General features: G+C 33.3%; 1 protein-coding gene and 1 non-coding gene across 2 annotated transcripts in view; one reads left to right on the forward strand and one right to left on the reverse strand.

Moving 5' to 3' along the window:
- Window positions 1-145: 145 nt before the first annotated feature.
- The window catches only part of Gpr137c (G protein-coupled receptor 137C), a 49,608-nt gene continuing 27,140 nt past the window's right edge, over window positions 146-22,613 (reverse strand). Inside the window, exons 4-7 of the mRNA XM_046461638.1 lie at window positions 4,107-4,256; window positions 2,679-2,804; window positions 2,396-2,514; window positions 146-1,411 (exon numbers count right to left, since the gene is read on the reverse strand). Coding sequence (XP_046317594.1) covers window positions 1,234-1,411; window positions 2,396-2,514; window positions 2,679-2,804; window positions 4,107-4,256 — 573 coding nt within the window. The 3' untranslated portion in view covers window positions 146-1,233. The remainder of the gene's footprint in view (window positions 1,412-2,395; window positions 2,515-2,678; window positions 2,805-4,106; window positions 4,257-22,613) is intronic.
- Window positions 18,109-18,215, forward strand: LOC124104873 (U6 spliceosomal RNA). The gene has a single exon (XR_006855557.1). It is a non-coding gene; the product is annotated as a U6 spliceosomal RNA (small nuclear RNA).

Below are 22,613 nucleotides of genomic sequence, written 5' to 3' on the forward strand. Positions count from 1 at the left end.
ATTCTGTATTGTCTTAGCCTACCATATGTAATATTTTTTAGACTTGGGGTTGGTCATTCAATACAGTTTTAATGTAATTCTAAAATATTCAAATATTGTTAACCTCTGGTTTTATACATACTTAATTCATACTTTTATGTTAAGTTTGGTACTGAAATTAATTTGAATTCAATTTAGTTTTTAAACCATATACAATGTATAAAAATGTAAAAACTAAAGAAGGAATTATATGTCTTACAAAGTATTGCACTTAAGTTCACTGCAATAATGTATCATGATTGAATTTACCTGAGGACAATCCTGATTCAATAGGTAAGATCAGCTATTTTGTTTTAGATCAGATGCTTTTGAAAACATTTGTTTTAGAATGCATATTTTATGAACAATTCTTAAATGCATCTGTAAACTTGTTTAGTCCCAAGAAGTTTCTACCAAAATCTCCCTATGCAAAAATCACTATTGCTTTCTTGAAGAATCATGCTTAAACTACTACATATATATCTTAATTGTACAAAATAATCACTCGACCAATTCTACTCAAAATAGCCACACAATTTTCACTGGTATATTTTCTTCTTGAAGAAATTACTGTGGCTTTCCAAACAACATTGCTGGTCATTACTGTAAAGGATTATACTATTAGTTGTTTAAAATGATTGTTTGAATAATCTCAATTGGTATTTTAAGTTCATGCTTAAAAGAACTGTCTTCAATGATTACATATATTTAGTGGATTTTAAAATGAATGATGCATTTTTATGCCTAAACTGTGCACTGTTCACACCATAAAATTGTAATCGGGTAAAGATTCCACAGAGTACACCACAAAATATATAGGCTTTGATTTTCGTAGAAAACGTGCCTTCCAATTTGGTGTACATAATATTCCAGTGTGAACACTGGAGTATGACATTGGGGACTGCAGTGTACTCTTTCAGAACAGAGATAAAAGTGCAAATATGCTAATATGCAGTTGGTGTTCCAAAATCAGGATGTTTGGAGGCCTTAAAAATCTAATTTATCTTTTCTCCTACTCCAAACTTTCCATTTTACTTAATTTTACTAAGCAGAGGTCAAAAGTAACAGCTTGTGTTCTCCACCAAACACAGCCAGGTTTCCAGATTTTGTTTTCAGTTGCAACAGATAATGGAATGTTCATGTAGATGGAATTTAAACACGTCAAATATACATATTCATGAAAAACAATTCAAGAATCACAACTTGGTAATGCTATCAGTTTTGTGGTGTTACATATAAGCTATGGTGATTACTCATATCTAAATTACTACAAGTAAAAAGCAAAGGAGCCGTATCTGTCACAGGTCCATTCAGGTGGGGAGTGACTGTGTAAGTGTTGCTGCCACACCCAGTCATGGTGCCATACCAGCCCAAGCTTTGCGAATTTGATAAACTGCAAACAAACAACAAAAAAGGAAAAGAAACCAAAGGACTATGATTGGTATGTGAGAAGTCACGTTGGCAGTTTTAACATTTTCAATGAATTTCATAACAGTATCAAATATGCTGAAAGTTTCTTTGAAAATAACCATGATTTTTCATAAAATCCAATGACCTATCTGGAATCTTTGATCTGTATCACATTATATTACAAAAGAATGAATACACGCCTCTCAGAACTGGTAGCATTTATTAACTTACTATGATTAATAATAATATAGTACTTATTTTATTCTAGGCTCTATTCTAAGACATATATGTATGTATACAAACACACATACACTCATCCTTCACTACAATCCTTTGAGCTAGGTTCTATTTTCTTCCCTATTTACAAATGAAAATATAGGCTCAAAAAACTGCATTCAAGGAACTTATCCAAATGAAGTTAGCATTACCCAAAATGTTATATCAAGTTCAAAGAATTATGAAGGTGTGCATTAGGTTTTCTCTTTGCCCTGATACAGAGCTAAGAGTACACTAGTTAAAAACTTGCAGTAGTTTTGGAACAAGAGGGCATAGGAAAATTTCCTCAGGCACCTAAACTTCCCAAAGTTATCTAGTGTTTCTTTGTGGATTTGGAACAGCACTAGGAATATAGAAACAGATATGTAATCAGTACAACAGCATTCCTTCCCTGCTCACCCCCCTCCTTCTCCCCCCAGCTCTGAAACAAGGGTCCTGAAAATGAAATGAAATACATTTTGTCCCCAATGCATTTCTCAAACTAAGGTAATATATAGGCTTTAAGTCCGATGGTAGTTCTTTATAGTGTAGATACCACCTGGGTTAGACATCTACTGCTTTAAGCTTCAGTATTACATATTTATTGACATATTCCATTAAATCACCTTTTTAATATTTGGGCTAAAGCTTAGACTCGTTCTTTCAAGCTTTTGATATTAAATTCAGAATAAGTTATTTTTGTCACATCTACCTTCCTTCTCTTGAACTTCCCAGTCTTGGCAAGTCATCATCACTATCATATCGTCTTGGATTGTCAAAAAAGTAAGCTCTGGAACTATAACTGTGACTGTTTATCATGCCAGCAGGTGCCTGTGAATAAAGTATTAGATAGTACATGCTATTTAACTAGGAAAAGAGGCTAGAATCTATAAAGATTTTTAGTCTAAAACTTTGCTAAAAATAGAAAATCAATATGTGTTCCATATTTTTTAAAAATAAGGAAACAAGCAGTGGGGGGTAGTAGGATATCATACCAAATTCTGGCTTAATCTCTGTGCTCGGAAAAACAGTACCACTGACCAGGCTGGCACGTGTTCCCACAGAAAGAGGACCATTCCAAATACTATATAGTCTTCTCCACTTACATCTTCTACATGAGCCTGTAAATAGAATATGGCAGAACCATTTTAATACCTGTTTTACGCATAAGCAATCACTCTATATAATTGCCTCATTTTAGGTTGGGTTAAGTTAAAATGCATCAGTTACAAGCATATAAACTCTAAAATTTTCTATATTTGTGGTTTATTAACAATACTTTTTCATTTATGGGACATAAAAATGCTTTGATGTTAAGTAGAATAAAAGCTGTTAATTTGTTCAATGAATCAGTTTATGAAAATAATTTTAATCTTTGGATAACAAGGAATGACCCAATTTTAGGCCTCATAGTCTGAAGAGAGTTGCTTAAAAGGGACTATTATTCTAGCTGCTCGGCTGGCACAATAGCACTCACACTGAGTTAGACCTGTACAGAAATGTAACATGTTAAGTCACTCAGCTCAGCTGCTACTTAAAAATATGCTTTCGGGCCTAATCTACATAATGAATTTGTTTCTTTTCTACTAGATGTTGAGAGAGGAAAATGGGAAAAGGTGTGAAGAGAATCTGCCACATGGAACCACATGTGAAAATTCCTTATCCCTGGAAAGATAAAATAAACATGATATTTCTAGGTTGCCTCAAATTCAGTACAAGGTTAAATTAATAAAAAGTATGACATATAATTATGTCAAACTGCACTTTCAGGAAGGGGATGGAGAATGTTGGGAAGTTGAATATGCACAGCTAGTGTACTGGCAATTACTACAGTAAATATCTGGATACCTAAGGAAATATGAATGCTTTCTAGTAAGATGGGTAATGCTATATTTTAAAGAAACTCACTATTTACACATCTAAAACAAAGCCAATATTAATTATATGGAATTCTTGAGAAGGAAGAGTTAATTTCATCCAAAAAATTAAAGATATGCCGATTGGCTAACTACAGGCGATTAATTCATGTAGTATTATTTAAACATCATCCTTTTAAAAAGGTAAATTAGGTTTATGATCATCAGGCTTATGTTACTATTATTATTTACAAAAATAAAGGAAATACTCCTTTGAAAGTTCTTTCTGAAGGAAGAGCTTAAGTCACATGAAAATTAGGATATTTAAACACAGATTCTATAAACGTGTGCATATGTCAAACACTAAAATCTTCACTTGAATCTAATGTATGAAATATGATATGTCAAGAGCTTTATAATGTTTTGAACAACCAATAAAAAAAAATAAAAATAAAAAATAACAAAACAAAACAAAACAAAAAAAACACTAAAATCTTCTCCTAGCTAAGGCTAATTTAATTACCAATTATACTAATGGAAGATTGGCAATATGTGGTAGATACTTACCTTATCTGAAAGATTATCCCAGCCATAATTAAAAGGACTTTCTAATGTATCCTGAGATATGGTGATCACCACCAAATTATAACAAGCTCTGGACGAGTAGAGAAGAATGACTACAGAGCCTACGACAACTGTCTGGCACAGAGACATACCCTAAAAGAAACAAAATTCATCATCATGATGTTCTGAACATTAGTCATCACAAGCTATTTGTCCACAGCCCTATGGTCACCTCTTACAAAGCACTCCTAGAAAGCACTGAGTGGGTGCCTATTGAAATAAATTCTTGATATCTTGCTTTACAATTCCTATTCCTAGAATTACATGTTGTGTTTAATATGTGTAAGCTAATGTGTGTAAGTTCTTTGCCAACTTGCCAAATGGCAGCTGGAGGAAGATTTTGTTCTGCCAAGGTTACCTATTCCCTTAAGTAACATATGAATAGACAAATTGGCAAAAGATCTGAACTTTAATTAATGCTAATCAGATAGTTTAGTCATGAGAAATGAATGGAAAATAGAAGCATCAGTCCATTTGGTACACTTAATTTCTGCTACAAAGTAGGAGAGAGAGTCAGTTCCTCAGCTATTTATTCCAGTCCATTAGAGAGTGTATGTTAGTTTTCTATTTTGCCATTATGCGGATGATAAAATGATTGAGGCACTCAAATGTACTTTCAAATATATAACATTTAAGCCCATAATTTTCACCATTTTTCCAAATATAGAAAGCCCTTATAACTTAGTGGTTCTCAACAGTAGTATGTACATTGGAAAAGAGTATACATATCACCTTTTGCAGGGATTCTTAACTTGGGGTTTTTATTTCAGTACAATTGGTTTCCTTTGTAATTCTATATATTTTATCTTATGCATTAAAAGCATTCTGAGAAATGACACCATTTTCAAAGAGATCCCTGTATGGTGTTTGCAATTTTGTATTTTGATTGTCTTTAGATTAAGGAGTGATTATGATATTTAGGACACAAGATCCAGGAATGCTATATGACCTGAAATTCGCAGGGGAGTCTTCCACATAGAAGAATTGTTCCCTCATCTTGTAACTTTCAAATATCTTTCTGGATATTCATGAAGATTAAGAACTGTTTATAATTATCTGGGCTGAATTTAACTCGGTTTTACATATAAACAAAGGTTTATATTTGCATAAACATATGCAATAATTTCCAGAAAAGACATATAATGTGTAAATAGAGGGAAATTTGTACTTTGTTTTGTTCAGAATTTTATGAAGAGTTGTTTGAATGTTTCAAAAAATCATGACATTGACAGCAATACTACTTGGTGTATGTGACCAAAGCAAAATACCTTGTAACATTCTGCATTTGCAACTGGCCCCTTCATGGTTTCTATGTCTAGATACAAATATCTGACTAGTATATCATGCCCCAAATCTATAATTGACATATTTATTGATAACCTTTTTTTTCTTATCTTACAACTAGAGTAATTATGTTGAATTTTATATGTGCAGAAGGTTAGACATTATTAACTTCAGGATAGAAACAGTTATGAAACTCTTACTACTAGAGGGGTGTACTGGGGCTAACATTGTTGAGAATTATTATCAAAAATGACTTCCTGGCACTTGCCTCACAGGTATGAAGCACTGGGTTTGATCCTCAGCACCACATAAAAATAAATAAACAAAATAAAGGTATTGTGTCCATCTACAACTAAAAATTATTTAAAAATTTTAGAAAGTAATTTCCTTTATAATATATATTTTATACATTTTAGATGTACATTTTATACATTTGAAAGATGTTGACATAGTATCTTCTTTGAGCTCATTCACTTCCATAAATCTGAAACAATAAATGTTAACAACAAAAAAGTTAATCTAAAACCAATCCAGATTTTTTTTTGAGATGAGGGTCTTGCTATGCTGCCCAGGCCTTCTGATATCTGGGACTACACATGCATACCACTACTCTCTGCTCAGGTGTAGTTTTAAAAGTACTATGCTATTGGGTCTGGGGTTGTGGCTTAGTGGCTTGCCTAACATGTGAAACACTGGGTTCGAGTCTCAGCGCCATAAATAAATAAATAAATGTCCATTGACAACTAAAAAAAAATTTAAAATATTACTATGCTATTAAAGAAGAGTAAGGTAACAAGAACAAGAAAACAGAATTCTATAAGAATTACCTAAAATAACCATAAGAAGTTTATATTCACTACATTGAGAAATAAGATGATGGCTTGAAAGGATATGTTATACTATAGAGACCCTCTGCTTAAACTTGTAAATACTAATAAAAACTTTTTAAAAAGGTTGTAAGAAAACAAAGAATCATTGAATAAAACAAAATAACCGGTAGCTAAATCACATATGTAAAACAATGAAAGAAACTCATAGATTTTAAAAACGAAATAAGATTCATCCTGCAAAATACAGGATTACAAAATGAAAAATAAGGCTTCAGCACCTGTGTAACCCCAATCTCTACCCAAATACATAACAGTATCATGGATACCCAAAGTTCCTGTATACCCCTTCCCATCAGTCAATGCCCCAGGTATAAACACTCCCCTCCTTCTATTCTGTGGCTTAGCTCAAGCTGCCTAGAACTTCATGTAAATGGAATCTCAGAAGGTGAACTCTTGCAGGTTTTGTTCTCTCCACGTTTTTAAGGTTTATCCATATGGCTGGATGTATCAGTAATTAGGTATTTTTATTGCTGAGGTAATCCAGTCTTCCTGTTTGCTCTTGAGTTTCCTAGATTTAATGTTTGTTGTCCTGCATCCTAGAAAACTCCAAAGCAAACCAGAGAGTTAAATTATATGAATTCCCCTGTAGGACCATATGAGCTTGTTTATAGGACAGTTTATCAATATTTCTGTTAATGGATATCTTCTATGAACGTTCTTATGCAGGTGTGTGTGTGTGTGTATGTACTTTCACTTCTTTTGGGCAAATACCTAAGAGTGGAATCGCTGGGTTATAAGAGAGATATAAGTTCAGCTATATTAAGAAATTGCCTTTTTTTTCCCCAAAAGGGATGTTCAGTTTTACACTTTGAACAAAGTATGGGAATTCCAGTTGCTTCACTCAACTGGCCAGTCCTAGGACTCTTATGGGGTTTCCAGTCTTTTTTAATTTTAGCTCTGCTAGTGGATGTGTAGTAATATTTTGGTCTGAGTTTGTCTTTCCCCGATGACTAAAGACGTTGTGTTATTGGCTTTTTATATATTTTCTTCTCTTTTTTTTTTCTTTGTACTGGGGATTGAACCCAGGGACATATAACCACTGAGCCACATCCCCATCTCTTTTTATTTTGACACTGGGTCTCATTAAGTTGCTTAGGGCCTTGCTAAATTGCTAAGGCTGGTCTTGAGCTTGAGATTCTCCTGCTTCAGCCTCCCATGTCACTGGGATTATAGGCGTACACCACCTCGCCTGGCTTATATATCTTTTGTGAAGAAATCTACTCAAATCTTTTGACCACTTCTAAGTTAGGTTGTCTTAAAAAAAATCAGAGTTGCAGCTGATTTTCATATATGCTGAACATCAGTTCCTTGTCAGATATGGGTACATACTGCAAATCATTTTTGAAGTCTGTGGCTTCCCTTTGCATTTTATGTTATCTTTTGACAAGAAATTTTAATTAAATCTAATTTATCAATTTATTCTTTCATGGTTATTACTTTCTATGACCTAAGAAATCTTTGCCTGTACTCAGGTTTTCTTTTAGAAACTTTTGCCTTTTTGGGGGAGGCGAGAAAGGGTAGTATTGGGGATTGGTTGAATTCAGGGTTGTTATACCACTGAGCTTCATGTCCAACCCTTTTTATTTTTTAAGATGGGGTGCCCCTAAATTGCTGAGACTGGCCTCAAAATTGTGACTCTCATACTTCAGCTTCCCGAGTCACTGGGATTACAGGTGTGTGTCATAGCACCCAGTACTAGGAACTTTTTTAAGTACTCAATAGTCATATATGGTTACTCATACTGAATGTTAGAGGTAGAGAATATTTTCATTATCACAGAAAGTTCTATGGAAAAGCACCACTTTAAATATTTTACGTTTTTTGGTTCAATATAAATTTTGGAATCAATTTATCAATTTCCTTTTTGAAAACCACTTTATTGAAGTATGTACAAAAAATTGTACCTAATTAACATATACAACTTGTCAATTTCTATTTTTAAAAAAATGCATGGTAAAATTTTGGTGGGGATTGCATTCAATTTATACATCAAATTGAGAACTGCCATCTTAACAATACTGCATCTTCCAATCCATGAACATGTCATATCTCTTCATTAATTTAGGTCCTTAATTTCACTCAGTAACATTTTGTAGTTTTCAGGATAGAGATCATGCTTGTTTTGGGAAAAAAATAATCCAATTCTTTTTAAAAAATACTATTGTAACTGTTTTTTGAATTTCATTTTCTATATGGTATATTAAAAATATAATGAGTTTTTACCTGAGCACTTGCTAAATTCACTAATTTTAATGGTCAATAGACTCTTTAAGATCCTTATGTTCTCCATAAACACCATGTTTCCTGCAATTAAAGATAGTCTTACTTTTTTTTTAAAAAACATTTAGTTGTAGATGGACATAATAACTTTATCTATTTTTTTATGTTATGCTGAGGATAGAACTTAGTGTATCACACATGCTAGCCAAGTGCTTTACCACTGAGTTACAATTACAGCCCCAGTTTTATTTCTTAATTCACAATTTTATACTTTTTCTTGTTATATTATACTATAGAATGGAATAGTATTGGCATCCTTTCTTTGTTCCCAATGTTAAGGACAGAACATTTGCTATTTAAGTATGATATTGATTGTAATATCTAAGTAGAATATTGGCTATAAATTTTTTTAAAGGGTGCTGAATTTTGCTAAATGCTTTCTTTTTACTTCTATTGAAATGTTAATGTGGTTTTTCTTCTTTGTTCTCTTACTGTGGTGAATTACACTGACTATTTTTAAAATGTTAAACCAATGTGGCATTCCTGGACAAATCCCTCTTGTCCAGGAATGCAACCAGATTTTGAGTCTGTAAGTATAAGTGATGGATAAGATTCTATAATTTTTATTTATTTTGTAATATTTTTGTTAAGACGATTTTGGCACTGAGTAATGCTGGCATCATAAAACCTGTTATCACATGTTCCTATTTTTTAATAGTTTTGATGTTTTTTTAAAAAATATCTTTATTTTGTTTATTTATTTTTATGTGGTGCTGAGGATGGAAGCCAGGGTCTCTCACGTGCGAGGTGAGCGCTCTACCACTGAGCCACACAACCCCAGCCCCAGTTTTGATATTTTTTATTAAAAATTTTTTCCCCCTTAGGAACAATTAGCTGAAACTAAAGTTTTCACACACACACACACAATGGTGTCCATTTAATCTGTCAGCTTTTCTGGCAAAAAATGTTCACAATACTAATTTTTCTTTTAATATCATAAGATTGAGAGTGGTGATCCCCTCTTTTATTCATAGCATAAGCATTTTGTATTTTAATCTTTTTTCTACAAATCAAATTTATTGATCTATTCAGAGTCAACTTTTGCTTTAATCTCTCTTGTTTTGTTTCATTGGTTTCTATTATTATCTTGGTCCTTCACTTATTTTTTTCTTTGCTCCCAAGTGTCTAAGTAGGAAATTCATGTCATTTTTATCTTTCTTCTTTTCTAATGTAGTATTTTAAGCTATAATTTTCCCTTCGAGCACTAGTTAGCTGCATTCCCACAAATTTTGATATCTTATATTTCATTAGCCTCCATTTTTATGTTTTCCCTTGTGATTTCTTTTTGCCCACATGTTTAGAATGGTGTTGTCCATTTCCTTACTTATTTAGATGTACTGTTACTAATATTTACTTGCATCATGGCCAGAGAAGAACATTCTCAGATTCTAGTTTTGAATGTGTTCAGATTTGTTTCATGGCCCATTGTGTGATGTTTTGATGACCATTTTCATGATCAATTGAGAGAAATGTTCCTTCTCCAGTTATAGGGCATCAAGGTAGTGTTCAGATTTTCTATGTATACTGATATTATTTTATTATCTGCTGAGGATAGGGTATTAAAATCTCCAACTATGATTGTTGGTTTATGTATTTCCCCTTTATTTCTCACTAATTTGGCTTCATAACCAATTTATGATTATGTGTTGATGAAACATTCCTCTTTATATTTGGTATATATTTATTGCTCCCTGATGAAATGTACATTTTCATATCTGGTAATACTCTGTTTTGGTCTATTTTATCTGATACTAATGTAGCCTTCTATGCTTACTGAATGCATAACATATTGATTTCCATTTTTAATTTTCAACCTATATATGTCTTTAAATATATTTCAAGTACATCCTAGGAGCCAGGATATAGATGGCCTTTAAAAAATCAATTTTGGTTGGGAGCTGGGCGCAGTGGCACATGCTTGTAATCCCAGTGGCTAGGGAGGCTAAGGCAGGAGGATTGTGAGTTCAAAGCTAGCCTCAGCAAAAAGCGAGATGCCAAGCAACTCAGTGAGATCCTGTCTCTAAATAAAATACAAAATAGGGTTGGGGATGTGGTTCAGTGTTTGAGTACCCCTGAGTCCAACCCCTGGTACCAAAAAAAAAAAAAAAGAACAATTTGGGCCATGTGTGATGGTTCATGCCTTGTAATCCCAGCAGTTTGGGATGCTGAGGCAGGAGGATTGAGGGTTTAAATCTAGCCTCAGCAATTTAGAGAGGCCCTGTCTCTAAACAAAATATAAAAAAGGCTGGGGATGTGACTCAGTGGTTAAGTATCCCCGAGTTCAATTTCCTGTACCAAAAACAAAGCAAAACCCAACCAATCAAACAAACAAAAAACCAAAGCCAGCCTCAGCGAGGTCCTGGTAATTTAGCAAGACCCGGTCTCAAAAAAATAAAAAGGGCTTGGGATGTGGCTCAGTGGCTAAGCTCCCCTTGGTTCAATTGCTGGTTAAAAAAATAATAAATTTTGGCGGTGTATTGTTTGGGGCAGGGGTAGGGGATCTCACTATATTTATTGCCCAGGCTGTCCTGGATCTCCTGGATTCAGGAAATTCTTCTGTTTCAGCTTCCTCAGTAGCTGGGACTATAAGCCCATACCACCTGCCCAATTCTTGATAGTCTATTTTTTAACCAATAATATTTAATGTAATTAGGGATGTCTGGTTTAGAGCTTACATTTTACTTTGTGTTTTCTGTTTGCCCCTCTTGTATTTTGTTGTTAATGTTGCTCTAGGACAGCAGTTTTTAAAGTGTAGTCTAAGGACTCTAAATGTCAAAATCAAACAAAATAAAAACTACTTAAACTGAACATGGTGGTGTACACCTGTAATCCCAACGACATGAGAAACTAAAGCAGAAGGATCTCAAGTTTGAGGCCAACCTGGGAAATTTGGTGAGACCCTGTCTGAAAATTTTAAAAGGCTAAGAATATAGCTCAGTGGTGAAACACTCCTGGGTTCAATCTCCAGTACCTCAAAAAAAAAAAAAAAAAAAAAAAGATAATGACTTTATTCTTTGCCTTTTTTTTCTTGAGTATAGTTTTCTGAGGCTAGGTGATACATGATGACGTCATCTCTTTGTGTGCATGTTGTTCTGTGTTTTCTATGATTTCCGATACAGTGGAGTTAGGTTATAAATTTATATATATAAAACATTTTCAGAGATTAACTCAGTTTGTTCTCTGTAGTTTTACTGGGTTCTTACTATTTCCATTATAGGACTATACCACTGAAACCCTTTATCATTTAACAAATTGTATTTTCAAATCCCCAAATTTTTCTTGCATCTACATGAAAACACAGAATACATACACAATGAGCTTTACAATATTTAGAATTTTCTTCAGAAACTTAAAACTCATTTGGTATAAAACTCATTTTAGAATTCAATATTTTACTTCAAAATGAAAAATAAAACCCCAGTTTTCATACTTAGGAATGGATCATTGTCTTAGGAATGGGAAATTATTATTTAACAGGTAGAGTTTCAGTTTGGGATGATAAAAATGTTCTGGAAATGGACAGTGGTGATGGCTGCACAACAACATGAATGTACCTAATATCAGTGAACTTACACTTAAAAATTGTTAAAAATTTATGTTATGTATATTTTAGTACAATTAAAAAAAATCTCTCAACACACAGCTACTCTCTCTACGATACTGAGAAAGATGAAAGTACCAGAGAGCTCTGTCTCAATGAGGGGAAGAATCTACTTTGAAGGAAATATATAAATAAAAGACAAAAATATTATGAAAGTTATGTTTCAATAGGCATCATAAATGTGAAGAATTTACCTTATTATGTCGTCTGTAACAGAACATTTTGAATACTATTATGGTCCAAGATAAGCTGCAGCATCGTTTGAAACCATTCAGAGCTTAAAGCAAAAGGAATTGAAAATTTAAGTGCAGGTGTGATGAATGCTTTAAACACCAAATATTGTTTTCACAATAGAAATGAGAAAGTCACCGGAAATTTTTTTTCAGGCTAAAAATGTAAATCATTTTACAGTGATATACTGTATTCTTCGTTATCATGCATTCCTAGTTAAAAAAATTCATTTAAGAATATCTTTGATGAAGCAGTGAAAATATATTAAACATCAACCCTACAGTGTTAGTGTATTTAATATTCTGTGTGATAAGTTGTGCCCCTAATGCACTTCTGCTTTATGCTAAATATAGTGTTGGCCTTCAGGAAAACTATTTATGTGATTATTTGATTTGGAAGTAGACCTTTTTTTTCTTTCTTTCTTAGAACACCACTTTCTACTTGATGGACAATTATGGGAGACAAACAATGGTTATTCAGACTTGGCAGCTAGGCATGTTTGGTTTTTTTCCCCCAAAATAAACAAAATGAGACTATCACTTCAAAGAAAGAATATGGAAGTTTTTATTGCCAATGATGAAATTTGAAGTTTCAAGAGAAAATAGAATTTTAGGAAAGTTATACACACTTGTATCCATGATTGACAGATTACCCAAACCAGACTTTTCTGATGAGATGGTGTGATAGTAACACATGTGATTTTGGACATTTTGAAATGAAATATGCCAACATTTAGAAGATCTGTCACCACTCATGTCTAAATGATCAATGCATGATGTTACAGAATTGCTCAAAGTGCAAGATAGACCAATGGAGAGTTCACAATTTAAAATTCTACATGCCAACTGACCTTTACAAAACCTTGATTTCTGAGTTTTGGTGTAGTATTAAAGAAAATACCCACAAATATCTGAAAAGTCTATAAAATTATCTGTTTTCCATCTGCAAATACTGGAAAAGATAGGCTTTCTTCATGTACTTGAACATACTGAATGCAGGAGCAGACCTGAAAACCCAGCTGTCTTCTACTAAGTCAGACACTAAGGAGACTTGCAAAATGTAAAACAATGCTTATCTTCTCTTTTAGAAAATATAATTATTTTTTACAAAAGTTTTCTATTTATGGGCTGGGGTTATAACTCAGTTGGTAGAGTACTTGCCTTGCATGCACAAGGCCTTGGGTTCAATCCCCAGCACTACACACAAACTTTTTTTTTTTTGCTATTTATATTAACATGTAATGGGTCTATTTTTTGAATTAAATGAACATTTTTTATAATTTCTCAATTCTTATTTCTAATATGTTTGAGGTATTTGATATAATGTACATAAAAATGGATTTTTGGATTCTTAATAATTTTTAGGAGTATAATAGAGTATCAGGACCAAAAAGCTTGAGAAGCTCTATTCTAAAGATTATGACATATATTCTGAACTTTTTAAGTCTTATCCCTGCCCTTTATGCTATAGCTGTTATATGTAACAGAGTAGTAATATTACATCTACATATGTAAGCCTCATAATATTGTTACATTTTTTTCTTTGCACAGCCATATGTATTGTAAAGAAATATTTACCGATATATTTACTATTTCTTGTGTTCTTCATTCACTTCCAAAGAGCTGGAATCCAAGCCATTTTTCTCTTCATTTTGTAGTACTTTTCTTAACATTTCTTGTAGTTCAGGTATGCTGTTAATTATCTAAGTTTTCTTTTATCTGGAAGAGTTATTTCTCTATTTTTAAAGAATATTTTCATTGGAGCCAGGTGCAGCGGTGCACACCCACAATCTCAGCTACCTGGCAGGCTGAGGCAGAAGGTTTGCAAATTCGAGGTCAGCCTGGGCAACTTGGTGAAACCCTACCTCAAAATAAAAATATAAAAAGGAATGCAAATGTAGGTCAGTGGTAGAGCATCCATGGTATGGGTACAATTCCTATCATAGGATGTAAAAAAAATATTTTCACTGGATACAGATTTCAGAGTTAAAAGTTTTTTGTCCTCTATGCTCCATTATTTCTGATGAAAGGTGAGGTATCATTAGAATCCCTGTTCTCTGATGTAAGTCTATAATTCATTTTTTCTCTAATTCTTTTTTAATTTTCTCTATATTTTCAGCTTGAAACAATGTGACTATGATGAATTGAGATGAAGTTTTCTTTATATTCAATCTTGACTGGGGTTGCTCAGCTTCTTGAAGTTATAAAATTGTCTTAACAAAATTGGAAAATTTAGTTCATTTCTCCAAGTATTTTTCCAACTTCATATTCTTGTTTCTTCTGGTTACACTAATTATACCTCTTATACCCTGAGGCTTTGTTCACCTTTTTATGATCTTTTCCTCACCTTCATATGTTCTTCAGATTGGATAATTTCTATTGATCTATTTTTAGTTCACTGGCTCTTGCTTCCTCTCCAATCTACCATTATGCATATCTAATGACTTTTTTTTTTTTTTTTTTTTGCAGTACTGAGAATGAAACCCTGAAGCATTCCCCCAGCCCTTTTTTGAGACAGGGTCTCACAAAGTTGCTAAGGCTGGCCTTGAATGTGAAATCCTCCATCATCCTAGGCCTGTGATTTATTCATTTTTATTAGTTTTAAATTCTAGAATTGCCACTTGTTATAGTTTTGACTTGAGATTTTCTATGTATCCATTCAGGTGTATTTTTCTTTACATCCTTAAACATATTATAAAATATTTGCTTGATAAATCCCAAATCCAGGTCATCCTGGGGTAGATTAGGGGTTGTCTCCAGTAATTTTTTATTTTGCTTTTGACTCTAGGTTTTATTTTTCATTTTTCTTCACATACCTAGTAACTTTAGGTTGTGTTCTGGACATTGTGGGTGACATATTTTATAAAGTCTGGATTATGTTTTATTTCTCTGAAAAGTATTAATTTTTGTTTTAGTAAAAAAACAATCTTGGCTGGACTCAGATCCCAAACTCTGTCTCCCATGCATAGAGAACAGAAATCTCAGTGTAATTCATTTATCATTAATTGTACCATCTAGAGTATGTCTTGCACATGTGAAGGTCAGGTATCAGACAAAAATATGAAAGAGTTTATAGTCAGAATATGGGGCTTCCTTTGTTGAACTGTCTCATTCCTGAGATTTCCCATTTACTTTTCACTTGCAATAGTTGCTAGAATTTTATCTTTTGATTTTTCAAACCAACGAAAGAGTAGATTTCTCTTCAAGTTTTGGCTGGCCCTTGGATGGGACCTTTCCTTAGGCTAAAAGCTATAAAAACTAGGAATCTCATTCAGTGTCATTTCCTTCTTCAAAATGTTGATCTCCAGTGCATTCAGTGCTTTTTATATTTTGTTCAGAATTTATCATTGCTATTTGTGGAAGGCTGATCCAATAGTAACTATTTCAGACTTTTTCAGAAGCAGAAATTTGTACATATTTTATCAAATTACCTCACAAATATTATTTCCATTTTGAAATTAAAATGCCCAACTAAATATTAAAAATGAGAAAACATTCCCAATTAAAAATTTAAAATGTTTTGATAATTATAAGACATGAACAGTTTCACAAAGTTTCATGCTGCTAAGACACTTGATATTTGATCTCTGATTTCTATGATCCTGATGTTGCAGAGTAGATGGTTTTTACTGGGTGGACCATCTGGCAGTAGAAAAATGACACAATTCTGAATATACTAGCTAGTAGAAATATAAGGAAAAAATTACTTAAAAATTTAGGAATAGATAAATGATAAATGATATAAACCCAGTATAAGAACTGAGCATGTAGTTCAGTGGAGCACTGGATTTGGTCCCTATTATGGGGAAAGAGGGAACCCAGCAAAACAAGTAGGGACTTTTCAAATGGGACAAGTGTGTGGTGGATCAGTCCAGCAAAACTTGGGGTATTACAACCGGTGTAACAAAGGCAAATTTAAAAAGATCTACATCTTGAGATGGATAAAGTAAATCCCAGTAAGTCAAGACATTATAACAGAATATTGGGAATTTGACAATCATACCTATTAAAGGAAATGGTGCAGCCTATATTTTCCATCATCTCCAAATTCTAGTTAAGTCCTGTTTCAAGGTAGTAGAAGAGCAACACTACTTGTATAGCTTTTCCTTAGTTATGAACTATATTACCATAGACCACTGCTTTAGTATTACAGGATTTGTTGGCCTGCGTGAATGGTCAGTAATATAGTTAGGCTGAATGTTATCATGTCTCTGAAAGATGCTGCTGCTACCTCTCATCCAATACATTCAATAATAAAGATCACGGATAGAGTGAACATGGAACAGGAAGGTTTACATAGACTTGTGTGTCTTTTCCAGATCCACAGGGATTGGTTTCAGGACTACCCCCCATACCCAAATCTGTGGGTGCTCAAGTCCCTTATATAAAATAGTATAGCATTTTGGTATAATCTCCTGTATAGTTTAAGTCATGCTAGATTATTCATAATACCTAATCCAATGTAAACACTATGTGCTGTATTATTTATGGAATAATGACAAGAAAAAGGTCTGTACACATTCAGTATAGATAGAATTCTTTTCCCTCAAATATCTTTGAGGAAACAAGTAGATTTCACAGTTGGTTGAACTGGAAGGTGGAGAACCTGTGACTATGGAGGGCCTGGCTGAATGGAATTCAGGAGGGAAACAGATAACGTAGTGTTGCAAATTGCATACTGGGTTGGGAAAAAAATCTGATATTGAGTATTAGGCAATGATTTTTTTCTATATTCTTATCCAGATATAAATTGTGTATTCCCTGGCCAGCTATATGAGCTTAAAAGCTTTATTTTTATTCTCACCCAGTCTCTGAGGTCTTTAATAAAAAAGAATCCTAATATGCCAGCACAGGGACTAAATATCTATTACTGATTTGAACCATTTTGTGCTCATGAGTTATTATATTCTTTAAAAGTGATATGTGTTCTATATTCTTATAAACATTTTTCCTAAAAGAAAAAATATTATAATAAAAAGATATATTAGCATATATTCCAATGTTAAAAATCCTAATTTTGATAAAAAGTAAATTGATGCAAATATACCACAAATATCATATAAAGGCAATCAGCAATTTAAAAACTTTTTTTTTGTGGTACTGAGATTGAACTAAGCTTTATAATGTATGGTAAGCAAGTACTCTGCCACTGAGCTATAACCCCAGCCCTAAAAAAGCTTAAAGAAAAAGACCAAAACTAACAATCATGCCAATAAATATAAATTATTTGACCCACCCTATAGAAAGAGTTGCACTGCTGGGTGGTGGTGCACACCTGTAATCCCAGTGGCTCAGGAGGCTAAGGCAGGAGGATCGCAGGTTCAAAGCCAGCCTTAGCAACTTAGTGAGGCCCTACGCAATTAAGCGAGACCCTGTCTAAAAAAATAAAAAGGGCTGGGGATGTGACTCAGTGGTTAAGCGCACCTAGGTTCAATACCTGAAACCAGAAAACAAAACAAAACAAAATGTCTTGCTAACTAACAAATGAAAAACAAATTCCATAATATTTTACTCAAGGAGATACACTCAAAATATTACCAACAGACAAAAAGTTAAAGGATGGTATTAAGTCTATTACACAATGCAAACATAAGAAAATTGATATTGTAGTAAAAGATACAGTATATTTCAGAATATCCATAAGTAAAAAGGCCATTTCAGTGCTTTCTTTGGCAGCACATATACCAAAATTGGAACCATACAGAAAAGATTAGCGAGACCCCTGTGAAAGAAAGCCAGGCAAATTTGCAAAGTGTTCCATACTTTTAAATTTCTGAGCATATAAAATACCCTGCCCTCCCGGGGCCTCCAATCTCCTGGGAGAGATAAACATAAAAGATTTTTAAAAAGAGGAGAGGATTTCATAATTATAACAAAATCTTCCAAAAAATTCTAAGAAAAACTAGGTACATATTAGATGAAATGTAATTAGAAACTTCAATTCTTAACAAAATCAAGGAGGAAAGGTAAATAGAGGCACATAAATTAAACTATTCAAAAGAGAAATCCTGTTCTTCAGGATTTTTATTCTTCTTTAGGGATCATTCTTCCTTTGGAGAGTTTGATTAAATATATAGGACTCCTCTCAAGTAAATTTTGCCAACATTTTCAGGTATTCAAGAACTCATTGAAGCTAGTAAACCATTGTTTAGGATCACAAAAGCTTACACTTTTAAATACTTCCTAAGTGGTAGGCATCTAGTAAACATTTCATATGCATTTCCATTTAATCCTCCCATCAACCTTCTGAGGTAGATACTACTCTTATCCTCATAGCAACTTAGGAGAACAACACTATCTTTATCTCCATTTCAGAGATGAGGAGAGTGAAGCTTAGAGATGATATTACTTGCCTAAAGTTACACAGCCCACAAGTAGCAGAGCTGAGAATTACATCTTCCTCTAATTCCAGGTTTCTACCTTTTAATTCTTATGATATACTTTTTTTTTCCTCACTACAGTCTTTCCATATTAATTTAAAATAACATATCCAAAAAAGAAGTGCAAACATATCCAAAAGTATATCAAATCAAATTTTAATGTAGACCACTCATTGCAAAAGAAAACTTGAAGCAGTTATAGAGATACAAATAAAAAACAATTATAGAAACGTGTATGTGTGTTTGAGGGTGGATAAGACAATTAATGAGGTAGATCCAGAACCAAAAACAGGTATTGAAACGTTTATGCTTGATAGAGGTGAGCCACATATTTGCTTCTGAGAACATAATAGCCAGAGAAAAGAAGGATCTAATCAATGCTGCTTTTCCTGGTACTGAATATAGAAAAAGATCTTTTCTGGGGACATGTGTGGACAATATCCTCAACAATATACAATGATGATTTTAGAATAAATTTTAAAAATATTTTTTTTTAGTTGTTGATGGGCCTTTATTTATTTATATGTGGTGCTAAGAATCAAACCCAGTGCCCCACATGTGCTAGGCATGCTCTCTACCACTGAGCAAAATCCCAGCCCTAGAATAAAACTTTTTTACAAGAAGTTTCTTACAAATAACTTGATTTAGGCCAAAGTATGATGTCAAAATATAGGAGAGAAAAGATGACTCAGCCCAGAGTACAATGTAATCTTAGTACAAAACTCTGCAGTGATTTAGATTGGGGTGAGCATAAAATATAGAATACGGTAAAATGAACAGACTGTACATACTCCAGGTCATCTATCTGACAATTAAGCTTGTGAATTTGCCGGTTGAGAGTTTATTCTCCCCGACAAGAACCTAGAGTACAGAAATTTCACATTATGTAGTAGGCCAGATTTATGTTCATGGACATTCAAGCAAAGGGTAAAACTTATAACTTTGTATGAAAATTAGAGTGTTAGAGAAAAGATGTCTCATTTTTTAGACTTTCTTCCAAGGTGAGCTGATAAAGATAATACTTAACTTACACTAATATGTAATTGTGTTGAGACATGGATGAAATTTGAACATAAATTTTGTTTTTATTAAATAAGGGATGTTGCTGCATTATAAGATTATAGAAAGCTGTCAAAGCGGTACTTGAGAAAACATTGATCTCAATATCTTAGTTTATAAAATAATGAATTAAATATCTATATAAGCATAGACACATGGAACAAAGTAATATCCTTAGATATTCAAGAAAGTTAAAAAATGAAAACGAAATTGACAATAACTAGTATTTAAAAAGTAAAAGTTCTGTCTAGTTGCTTAAAATATAAGTTAAAAAATAAGAAATGAAAAAGATAACATAAAAGATACTTAAGTGCTTTCTAAACTGAGTCTGAGGTAGATTGTTCTAGATATAATTATAAAAAACTCTTATCATTTTTAAAAGCAAACCCAAACTGATTTTGAAGAAAATTAACATGGAGATTGACATTCTTCTTAAAAATGACTCAAAAGTCTATTAGTAAGAAAATAGTTAAATTTGGCATATGATGAAATGTTATGTAGCCATAACAGTTTTTAATAGCATGAGAAAAGTCTTTACTAGTTTTAGGGGAAGAGCAAGGAATAAAGTTATATTTACTGTTGAGTTCTTATAGTTAAGTATCAGGGGTGATATTACTGTTTTCATTAATTTTAAAATCATATTTTTCATATTGTCAAATTTTAATAATTAGAAAGGATTTTAAGATATAATAATGTTAAGAAGGTTAACTGCCTATAAAAGTTAAAACTATATATTTGGTGGAAATAAACCCAGTTAATAAATCAACCAATAACAGGGGAAAAAAATGAAACAAACAAACAAAAAGTTTACCAAAGAAAAACCTTCTGCAAAAGGTGATGGAAGGATTTCAAGTTTTCTAAGAATAGGTCTATTCTATAAACTTTTGGCAAAATATGCTCATGAGTTTAATGGCAGACAATGTCTATAATTTTAGTGCTAGGTAATATATTGTGACTTTCCACAAATTACTTTTTTATCCTTATAACACTACTATGGGCACAGTTAACTAATACTTTAGTATAAACACAGAGACTAAAGCCATAGAGTTAGTAAATGTCAGAGCTCTTTTACAACCCCATCTTGGGGTGGGGGGAAGCATACAAATATATACTTAATACTACAGATTATTAGTAAACATGGGTGATGTAAACGGAACCAATATGTGGTTATAAAGAATAATGGTTGCCAGGCACTGTGGCGCACGCCTATAATCCCAGTGGCTCTGGAGCCAGAGGCAGGAGGATCACTAGTTCAAAGCAGTCTCTGCAACTTGGCGAGAACCTAAGCAACTCAGTGAGACCCTATCTCTAAATAAAATACAAAATAGGTTGGTCGAGTGCCCCTGAGTTCAATCCCTGGTACCCCCCACCCAAAATAAAAAAGAATAATGGTCTGCAGAAGAACTGTGGTCAGACCTGAGTTTGAAACAGTTAAACTATGTGATCTTGGGCATGTTTTTTGATTCAGTTTTCTCTGGCACAACTCAGTTGTGAAAGTTCTACTTGGTAACAATGAGGCTCAGAAATGATACCCTAAAGTGTGGCACTTTGAACTGGAGCAACAGTCTCAGAACTAAGGTCTCCTTGACTTTCTCCTACCCCATCTCATCTTTGATCCTTTTTCCTCTCCAAAGCCAGGGAAAGGCTTTCTGAAAAGTGAAGTTCCCTTTTCTAAAGGAAGTTCCTTTCTTAGGTGTGAAACTGCCAGGAAATCTCACTGGCCAGAAAGGATTAACCATTACAGAAAGTACTGAAAATTAAATACCACACTTAAAACTCTAAGGAACTCTGTCCCAGGCCACTATCTGTTCTTCGTTCATATTTCTCCCAAATATCATTTGCTACCCCTGTACTATTCTCTACTATATGACACTTTCTTCACCCTTCTGAGAATGATATTTAGGTCCTCAACCATCTGTCTCTTCTTTGAGTTTCATATTTTATATGGCTCCTGTACACATTAATAAGTTTATATTCTTTTTCTCCTGTTATGTCTATTGCTGATTTATTTCAGCAGACTTACAGACCCAAACTTCAGAGAGGGAGAAACTCCCTTGGCCCCTCCTGTTTTGGCAGAATTCCAAAATCACTTTGCTCTTTCAGAAGTTGCAATAGGGAAGAGCCTAGGATCTGACAAGATGGCAAAAAAGGTAAGAAATTTTGTCTCCTGGATCTGCCTTTGGAATCCAGTTGAGCTAATGGTTAAGAGTCTTTTCCCTTTTAATTTATTTCAGGAGACTTGTTTGCCAAACCTTCAGAGGGAAGATTTGAACTTCCATACAGTTACTAGGGTAAAGTTGCTCTGGCAAAGACTGTATGCAAGCACAGAATGCATTTACTCAACAAATATGTATTGAACACTTAACTTTATGCCAGGCATTATTTTAGACAAAAGGGATAGAAAAGTGAACAAAACAGGCAAGAGAACTACTTTCAGAGTTTACACTGTAGGAGGGAAAAGCAAAAAATAAGCATGCAAACAATAATTTTGCTATTGATAAATGCCATGAAGACAATAAAAGGACAGATATTGCAATCAGAATGAGAGAGAACCTCATATGAGTGATTAAGAATAGTAGCTTTGACAAAGTGACATCTGAGCTGAGGCCTAGATACAAAGAAGTCATATACATACCTATAGGAGTGTAATTTAGGCAGACAGAACAAAATACACAAAGCCTACATGGCTGGTATAAATTTAGTATGTGTTTTGTGGTGAGGAACTA

Source organism: Marmota monax, unplaced genomic scaffold (genome assembly GCF_021218885.2).
Source record: "Marmota monax isolate L192 unplaced genomic scaffold, Marmota_monax_Labrador192_F-V1.1 WCK01_AAM20220418_F8-fsc00001, whole genome shotgun sequence".
NCBI lineage: Eukaryota > Metazoa > Chordata > Mammalia > Rodentia > Sciuridae > Marmota > Marmota monax.